The 10,302-nt window shown below is 38.7% G+C and overlaps 1 protein-coding gene across 1 annotated transcript in view; it reads right to left on the bottom strand.

Annotated features, from left to right (window-relative positions):
* mpi (mannose phosphate isomerase) overlaps positions 1-10,302 on the bottom strand; it is a 31,186-nt gene continuing 20,884 nt past the window's right edge. Inside the window, exons 6-8 of the mRNA XM_061924846.1 lie at positions 9,458-9,631; positions 6,380-6,588; positions 1-4,743 (exon numbers count right to left, since the gene is read on the bottom strand). Of these exons, the coding sequence (XP_061780830.1) occupies positions 4,525-4,743; positions 6,380-6,588; positions 9,458-9,631 (602 nt within the window). The 3' untranslated portion in view covers positions 1-4,524. The remainder of the gene's footprint in view (positions 4,744-6,379; positions 6,589-9,457; positions 9,632-10,302) is intronic.

The raw sequence follows: 10,302 nt of genomic DNA, 5'->3' as shown, positions 1-10,302 counted from the left end.
TCATGTTTAGTTTAAAAAAAAAATCGAATTAAACACACCAAGATTGGAAACCAGTTTCAATTTAAGGGTCCCACTACTCTTGGCTCATGCCCCACAAACTGCGAGTGCTAAAATCTCCCACACCTAAAATGTCGGTTAAAAAAAGGTTGACTCGAACAAAAGGAGCATTGTTTTGCCTCCTATTTAGTTGTAGGAACATCTCAAGGAGGATCAGTGGAATCAGGATGCACCTGAGCTCACTTTTGAGCTTCGTGGCAAAGGCGGTGAATACTTAAATATGTGTGATTTCTTAGTTTTGTATTATTTGGGACAGAGGACCCTATTGTATTTCTAGCGTTTTATTATTATACCGCCGCCTCTTTGAGCTGTAATTTGACCCCCTTAACATGCTTCAAAACTCATCAAATTGGAGACACATCAGGACTGGCGAAAATTGCGATCTAATCAAAAAACCAAACCCCAAAATTGCGCTCTAGCACAGACAAAACTGCCTGTAACACCCAGTAGGAATGTCGTAGAGACATGAAACAAAAACCTCTATGTACGTCTCACTTAGACCTATATTTCATACACTGACAACCCCCAGCAAAAATCTACAGGGAGTTTGCAATTCCCCCTTCAAAACAAAAGTTGTGTTAAAAACAGTCACCTTTTTTCAAACATTATCTCCTCCGAGCGCGTTTGTCGTGTCGGCTTCAAATTAGCACAGGAGAGAGATTGAACCCTCCTGATTAAAAGTTGATAAAAGAGTTTTAATTACTGCTCCGGTTTGGATTTTATGAGCCCTCAAAGTCGGCCCCGTCCATCGCTGCTTGCAGCTTTAATTATTATTACATTTGCAAAAAGCTCTAAATAAACATTTTCACACTGTCATTATAGGGTAATGTGTGTAGAATTTTGAGGACAAAAATGAATTTTGGAATAGGGCTGTAACATGAGTACTGTTTGGATGCACTGTATGTATGTCCATGTATGTTTGACTCCAGGTCTGAACCCTACTGGCAACGGGGCCACGTTAACTTCCGTAATGTCCCGTGATGTCCCGATCATGTCTTGCCAGAACACCGGCTCCAATTTGAGAGCAAGCTGCAATGAACGCGTCATCTATCCACAGTGCGAGCGCTTCTAAGATACAAGTCCACACCACCATGGCGGCAAAAAAACTGTTTATTTCAACTATCTTTATCACTGGAAGGCGCTCGGGAAAAAAACACGTAGGACGATACAAGAAGCTAACCGCTAAAGCTAAAGAAGGGGTGATGATCCGGATGTCGATACTATTGATACCTAGTGCGGTATCAGTATATAAGTGATACCAAAGTGATTAGAATGATATTTTTCTTGTTCCTATTGTTTACAAAGTCAGGGAGTAAGTCTCTGGATACAAGAAGGCTCTGAGGGCAAAAACAAGCGATTTAAACGGGAGCTAAGTTTTTGTTAAGTTATTGTATAATCGCCATTTTATTTTATTAAAAATATTGTATTTCATATGAAATAACAAATGTATTAAGTCATTGATTTAGAAACATTTGCAAATTTGATAAAACTACTGCTTCTAGAAGCGAGCGCAAAAGGAAGGGTGAGACGTTGGAGCAGCAGAGAGAGCGAGGTGAAAGTCACTCGTAGCTGCATATGTGGAATTTGGAGACAAGCTTTTTCGACATAAATGGAGTGCTTACCCAAATAAACCGACTAAAAAAGACCAAACGCACAACTATCCATTGAGTGTGTCACTTGAATATGGATCATGATATACGCAGCACGTCATGCGTGTTATTACAACTACAGTACATACGTTGTCTGGCTAGCTGTGTACAAACAAAACATGAAATGTCGGGTAATACTTTACAGATACTGTAATATGATTGTTCATGTTTTTCACTCAGTACAGATTGGTGTCCTATCGCATTGTTGTGCATTACACACTCAAACACGCTTCATGTTGTCGTAGTAGCTAGCTTATCTCTTGCCGTTGTTAGCTTTTACAGCTAATACCGTAGCATGCCGATGTGTTAGTACGCTAGAAAAAGAGTTCCTCAGTGTTCACTCTTACAATAACAATGTCGTTACGGTTTGGTTATTATACAGGTTACGGAACGTAAATGACGTATTGTTGGCGGTTTTTGAATGCATTTTTAAAGTGATTTAGAGGTAGAATTGATTGCTCCCATTAGCTGCATTGCTAGCCACCAAGAACCAGCCGATTTTTACATGTTAGAATGCAAAAAAAACCTTTTTTCTTCTTGTCTCATAATGATAGTGAACGATAGGCAAAAAAAAAAAAGAGCAGTTCCCATTTAAATGCTGGTGTATCACAGATGTACTGCCATAAAAAACAAAGTCCGCATTGCAAAAGTGGCAAGGTACTCATGTTTTAACAAGAGGAGGAGGAAATGTTCTCACACCTTACATGTCATCACTGGCCATGTTTTTGCGTGTGGCGTCACGAGTGATGACCATTGTCGACAAATATAATTGTCGGCGACACATTTTTATTATAGACTAATCGTTGCAGCTAATGTTGCCCCGATACCAAAATTATTTCGATACTTTTCTAATAAAAGGGGACCACAAAAAATTGCATTATTGGCTTTGTTTTAACAAAAATCTTAGAGTACATTAAACATATGTTTCTTATTGAAAGTCTGTCCTTAAATAAAATAGTGAACATACAAGACAACTTGTCTTTTAGTAGTAAGTAAACAAAGGCTCCTAATTAGTCAGCTGACATATGCAGTAACATATTGTGTCATTTATCTACTTATTATTTTGTCAACATTATTAAGGATAAGTGGTAGAAAATTAATTATTAATCTACTTGTTCATTTACTGTTAATATCTGCTTACTTTCTCTTTCAACATGTTCTATCTACACTTCTGTTAAAATGTAATAATCACTTATTCTTCTGTTGTTTGGATGCTTTACATTTTGGACGATACCACCAAATTGGGTATCAATCCGATACCAAGTAGTTACAGGATCATACATTGGTCATACTCAAAGTCCTCATGTGTCCAGGGACATATTTCCTGACTTTATAAACATTATATAAATTTTTTTAAAACAAATGAAGATGTTGTGAAGCCAAAAAATATCGATGTAATCATAGTAGTATCGACTAGATATGCTCCTGTACTTAGTATCATTACAGTGGATGTTAAGTGTAGATCCGCCAATGACGTTTGTTTACATTCAGGAACGGCATCATTAGTGGTCACGCCGGTGAGCTACGGCGTGTAGTGAAGCATGTTTAGCTATTCCTCGTCCTGCAGGGATGATACTTGTAAGAAACTGACTTTATTTGTTGCCATGGAGACAAGGATTAGTAGCTACAACACTGCCGACTGGGGCTGGACTTTAGCCGCTAGCTAGCTAGCCATGTCTTAAAGCCCCCATTCCTGAGGGCGTTGCAGTGTTATAACTTCACTTTTATCGTTAGTTTTTAAGCCAAAATGTCCGTTGTCCCTTTTCGGTCTACACACTGTGTCTGCTTGTAAGTACTCTGTGATTGTGCGCTGCCGAACATGCTCGTCTGCTCGTAAACCAGCAATGACACGACGTGACGACGACGGGGCGCGCGGACCGGTACTCTTCAGAGGCGGTATAGTACCGGATATAAGATTCATTAGTAACCTGCTCAGTGGCCTAGTGGTTAGAGTGTCCGCCCTGAGATCGGTAGGTTGTGAGTTCAAACCCCGGCCAAGTCATACCAAAGACTATAAAAATGGGACCCATTACCTCCCTGCTTGGCACTCAGCATCAAGGGTTGGAATTGGGGGTTAAATCACCAAAAATGATTCCCGAGCGTGGCCACCACTGCTGCTCACTGCTCCCCTCACCTCCCAGGGGGTGATCAAAGGTGATGGGTCAAATGCAGAGAATAATGTTGCCACACCTAGTGTGTGTGTGACAATCATTGGTACTTTAACTTTTTAACTTTAGTATCACGCTACTATACTGTACAACCCTAGTTGCAGCCCTACTTTAGTTACTAGCTATAAAACAGTTTCACTTCTACAATCTATTGTCAAAGTATCGTATCGCGACTTTAAAGACTGGATTGGGATCGGAGGCCACAAGTGTTGATCAGGACATCCTGAGTAAACATGTGTGTCGTCATGTGTGTGTCACTTCACAGGCACACCTTGCGTTTTTTGGGGTAATATAAACGATAACATAAAAATACGGTATTTTAAGAAAAATTGGGCATCATACCCTGCAGTGTGAACCTAGCCTTAGTCCCTCCCACTTTTCCCTTTTCTGCAATTGTCCATCTTTCTGTCTTTGTGAGTAGCAAACATTCAAGTAATATGATTTTAAATTGAGAAAATATGGCGAGGAGATGGCGTCGCCATCAGGAATTCTAAATCCTGTGATCTTCATTTAGCACCGATTGGAATTATTTGGGTACTCAATTATTTAAACGCGATGGATAAAAATGGATCTATTTGCGCCGCTAAAAAAAAAAGTCGGCCAAGGTTTAAGGCCGGCGCGTCAGATGCTGAGTTCGTACCTTCCCACGCCTACAGGAGGCAGCATGCCCGGAACATGGTCACGTCCATTGCGGAGGTCACGTGCAAGAGCAGGCTCTCATTGGCTGACACGAACAGGACGGTGCCTCGCCGCAGGGTGAGATCGGAGAGCGCGGCGGCCGAGGTGGCGGTGGCGTCCCCTGCGATGACCAGCAGGACACTGGCGCTGTCGACGGGCGCCACGGTGTACTGCTTCATGGCAGCCGGGACCTGGAGGAGGGAGAGACCGCCATAGTTCTACTACTAACCTGGCATGAGTGTTTTTTCTACAAACCCCGTTTCCATATGAGTTGGGAAATTGTGTTAGATGTAAATATAAACGGAATACAATGATTTGCAAATCATTTTCAACCCATATTCAATTGAATGCACTACAAGGACAAGATATTTGATGTTCAAACTCATAAACTTTATTTTTTTTTTTGCAAATAATAATTAACTTAGAATTTCATGGCTGCAACACGTGCCAAAGTAGTTGGGAAAGGGCATGTTCACCACTGTGTTACATCACCTTTTCTTTTAACAACACTCAATAAACGTTCTTGCTTGATGTACAGTTTAAGTTGTTCAACAGTCCGGGGGTCTTCGTTGTGGTATTTTAGGCTTCATAATGCGCCACACATTTTCAATGGGAGACAGGTCTAGACTACAGGCAGGCCAGTCTAGTACCCGCACTCTTTTACTATGAAGCCACGTTGATGTAACACGTGGCTTGGCATTGTCTTGCTGAAATAAGCAGGGGCGTCCATGGTAACGTTGCTCCAAAACCTGTATGTACCTTTCAGTATTAATGGCGCCTTCACAGATGTGTAAGTTACCCATGTCTTGGGCACTAATACACCCCCATACCATCACAGATGCTGGCTTTTCAACTTTGCGCCTATAACATTATTTTCCTCTTTGTTCCAAGGACACGACGTCCACAGTTTCCAAAAACCATTTGAAATGTGGACTCGTCAGACCACAGAACACTTTTCCACTTTGTATCAGTCCATCTTAGATGAGCTCAAGCCCAGCGAAGCCGACGGCGTTTCTGGGTGTTGTTGATAAACGGTTTTCGCCTTGCATAGGAAAGTTTTAACTTGGACTTACAGATGTAGCGACCAACTGTAGTTACTGACAGTGGGTTTCTGAAGTGTTCCTGAACCCATGTGGTGATATCCTTTACACACTGATGTCGCTTGTTGTTGCAGTACAGCCTGAGGGATCGAAGGTCACGGGCTTAGCTGCTTACGTGCAGTGATTTCTCCAGATTCTCTGAACCCTTTGATGATATTACGGACCGTAGATGGTGAAAACCCTAAATTCCTTGCAATAGCTGGTTGAGAAAAGTTTTTCTTAAACTGTTCAAGAATTTGCTCATGCATTTGTTGACAAAGTGGTGACCCTCGCCCCATCCTTGTTTGTGAATGACTGAGCATTTCATGGAATCTACTTTTATACCCAATCATGGCACCCACCTGTTCCCAATTAGCCTGTTCACCTGTGGGATGTTCCAAATAAGTGTTTGATGAGCATTCCTCAACTTCATCAGTATTTATTGCCACCTTTCCCAACTTCTTTGTCACGTGTTGCTGGCATCAAATTCTAAAGTTAATGATTATTTGCAAAAAAAAAAAGTTTATCAGTTTGAACATCAAATATGTTGTCTTTGTAGCATATTCAACTGAATATGGCTTGAAAATGATTTGCAAATCATTGTATTCCGTTTATATTTACATCTAACACAATTTCCCAACTCATATGGAAACGGGGTTTGTGCTTCTTACCATAAACTCAGAAATAAAATTGGAGGTTTCATTCCAAAATTATCCTGATGATAAATAAACCTTGCTGGTGGTCTCACCTGTATCCTCATGACGGTGAAGTCCGGCACCGGTGGGTCGTAGACGTTCACGCAAGGGTCCGAGTTGTCCGGGACTGCTGGGAACATTTTGGCGGCGGAGGGAGCGGGGATGTAGGTGAGCATCTCACACAGCGTGTTGACGTCCAAGTATTTGGGGGTCAGGCCGGCTCTCACCGTGTTGTCGGAGCACGCCATGCACTCGATGCAGTCTGGAATCAAAGCTCTTTCAGACCACTTCCACTTGACTGAACTGGGATCTGAAACGTTTACTAAAATTGTGCTCGTTTTTTGGAGTCGGATGTATTTTTACCCCTTAATGACAATGTTCAAAAAATGTTTTCTTGAATTAAAAAAAGAGAAATAACATGTGCATAAGTAGTCACTTGGGGTGGGCGACACTGGGAATTATCGATTCGATTCGATACCAACTAAATACACAGCAGGGCTATTCAACTACAAGGGCATCAAATTGTGGACGTTTCTTTAGAAAGTACCTCTGCAGGTCATATTCCTTTGAGACTGTGTTTACTTATTTACAAAGTAAACACATTGGCATTCACACCGCACTGTCAATACATTCATTATTCAGCCCTCGCTACTCATTTCCAGCGTGTGCATCGAGACAGATAGTTAACAAGTTTAGTTGATGATTGATGTTCCTTCTTTTGAATTATTTTTCTTCAGTAAAAAATGTTTTAAGTTTGTAAGACTGAAAATACAAACATTACAAAAGTATAATGTCCATTGTGTATTTTACATAAATACAATTAAAGGTTTAGTGTTAATGCACAGAGCAAACATTGCACACATGCACACTTTTTTTCAGGGTCAATAGTGCCATCTTCTTCTACTCACCCACTGCTGCTTCATTGTGACACATATACTTTGCTGTTGCCTCCTGCGGGCTGGCAAGAGTACTGCATACATGAGCAACCCTGTTTTGAATGATTTTATCAAGCCTATATGAGTGTTGTTCAGCGGGCCAAATTAAAAAGTTTGGCGGGCCTAATGTGACCCGTGGCCCGCCACTTGAATAAGCCTGGTCTACAGGTAGGACTGGGCGATAAAAGGATATCAATATATATCGCGATAGACACGTAATAGATGTCAATGAAATACATTAAATAAATTGTTTGAGATTATTGTTTTTTTCCCTCGTTGCAGGAAAGCGGAAGTTGCAAAGCAAGGTTGGTTGCATGAACAAAGGCACTCGCTCTGTGGTAACCGAGCAACACAGGAAGTGATCAGTGGGAGTGATACGCTAACAGCGCTAACAAAGATTCGCTGTTGACAAGTAAAATCGATGTTTTGTTCTTCTTATGTATTGTAGCAGTATGGTTGTTAAAGTTAAGGATTTTTGCAATTTCAGATCGTTTGTGAGGGCACCAGAGGGACTTCTGGGCGTGTGCTGTCAGAGCAGCTGCATCCAGGACAGTTCAGCTTGTTGTTTTGTTGTTAAGGCTTGTTAATAAACAGAGTTAATCCATTACCTGCTTATTGTTTCTTTAAACACAGTATAATGTTCAGTAAATCCCAAACTATAAGCCGCTGTATATACATATACACACATATATATATACACACATATATACATATACACACACACATACTTTATATACATATATATATATATATATATATATATATATATATATATATATATATATATATATATGTATGTGTGGGAAAAAAATCACAAGACTACTTCATCTCTGATGAAGTAGTCTTGTGATTTTTTTTCCCACACATACATATATTGCGCTCTACTACGGTATCGAGAACTATTTTTTGGATAACCTTATTAAGACATATATATATATATATATATATATATATATATACATATGTATATATACTGTATATACACACATATGTTTACATACATATATGTATATATACATACATATATGTATACATACATACATACATATATGTATATATACATACATATATGTTTATATACATACATATATGTATACATACATACATATATGTATACATACATACATATATGTATACATACATGCATATATGTATACATACATGCATATATGTATACATACATGCATATATGTATACATACATGCATATATGTATACATACATGCATATATGTATACATACATGCATATATGTATACATACATACATATATGTATATATATATATATATATATATATATATATAATGTGTGTGTGTGTGTGTGTATATATACAGTGTATATATATATATGTGTGTGTGTGTATATATATACATATATGTATGTATGTATACATACATATATGTATATATACATACATATATGTATATATACATACATATATGTATATATACACATATATATATGTATACATACATACATACATATATGTATATATACATACATATATGTATATATACACATACATATATGTATACATACATACATATATGTATACATACATACATATATGTATACATACATACATATATGTATATATATACACACACACACATATATATATATACACACTGTATATATACACACACACACACACACATTATATATATATATATATATATATATATATATATATATATATATATATATATATATATATATATATATATATATATATATATATGTGTATATATATATATATATATACATATACATACACATTATGAACAAAATGACAGTTGTTAACATAGATTACCTCCATCAAACATGGTGGAAATGTCTGACACAAGTAATGCAGTAGTAAACAGTAGGGATGTGGTAGTCGCTGTAATCCTTCACGGGACAATCCAACTTAAATATATATACCGTATTTTTCGGAATATAAGTCGCACCGGAGTATAAGTCGCACCTGCCGAAAATGCATAATAAAGAAGGGAAAAAACATATAAGTCGCACTAGAGCCCGGCCAAATTATGAAAAAAAACTGCGACTAATAGTCCGAAAAATACGGTATGTATAAAAAAACTGTGATCGAGTTCAAATGGTGTGAAAAAATTAATCGTAATACATTTTTTTGCCGTATCGCCCAGCCGTAGGTCAGGATTAATTCATTCATTCATTCATTCATTCATTACTGACCTCCATACAAATAAGCGTGAGGCTCGTTGGCTCCAAGGAACAAGGCCTGGTTCGGATCCAAGACCACATGATTCAGGAAGTAGATTGAGAAGCAGCCAATGTCTCCCGGGTACTGGGAATGGAGGCGGAGCAACAGCTCGCCATTGCTGCTGGACGTGTCCTTGCCCGCCGCGCCTAAACAGACACACATCCACAAGAAGGAATGCTACTTGAACATGCTCACCTTCGGTATAGCACTACACGTACATGACATACAGCTTAGTCTTGGAATATGTCAAGTTCTACTTGACTAATACTTGACATCCCTGATTGGCAGCAGGGCAATTCATTCAGGCCTTACCATTTTGTCGCCTAAACAGGCCGCCATATAAATCTTTTAGACCATTCTAAGCTAAACGATAAAGTTCATTATAGATATGCTGGCAACATTGAGAATAAGTTGAGGATAACCAGCCTGGATAAGTTCATGTACAGTAAATACTATTTTCCGGAATTTTTGTCTAAAACTACTTTTAAAACTAGGAATGTAGACAACAGCCATTAATCCCACCAGAAATCCCCCAATTGTATACATAGTGTACTTTGGCAACTCCCGGTCCAATATCAGCAAAAAAAAACAAGTGTCAAATCAACTAGCATCTAAAATGTCCGATACAAGCGTGTTTACTTGTGCAATGCTGGACTGCCAGTTAACATCGAAATGTCCTCCAATAAGCACACAATTTCTTCTATTTTATTCAAGTCATGTATAAAACATGAACAGCTACTCGGGCGACACAACAGCTAAGCACAGATGCTAAACATACGTAATAAGGGTCCTTAATTCAGTCTTTCTCAAATAGTGA

The sequence above is a fragment of the Nerophis lumbriciformis genome, linkage group LG29 (genome assembly GCF_033978685.3).
Source record: "Nerophis lumbriciformis linkage group LG29, RoL_Nlum_v2.1, whole genome shotgun sequence".
NCBI classification, from domain to species: Eukaryota; Metazoa; Chordata; class Actinopteri; order Syngnathiformes; family Syngnathidae; genus Nerophis; species Nerophis lumbriciformis.
Note: the sequence above shows the minus strand (reverse complement) of the source record. Positions and strands in the feature narration are given on the sequence as shown.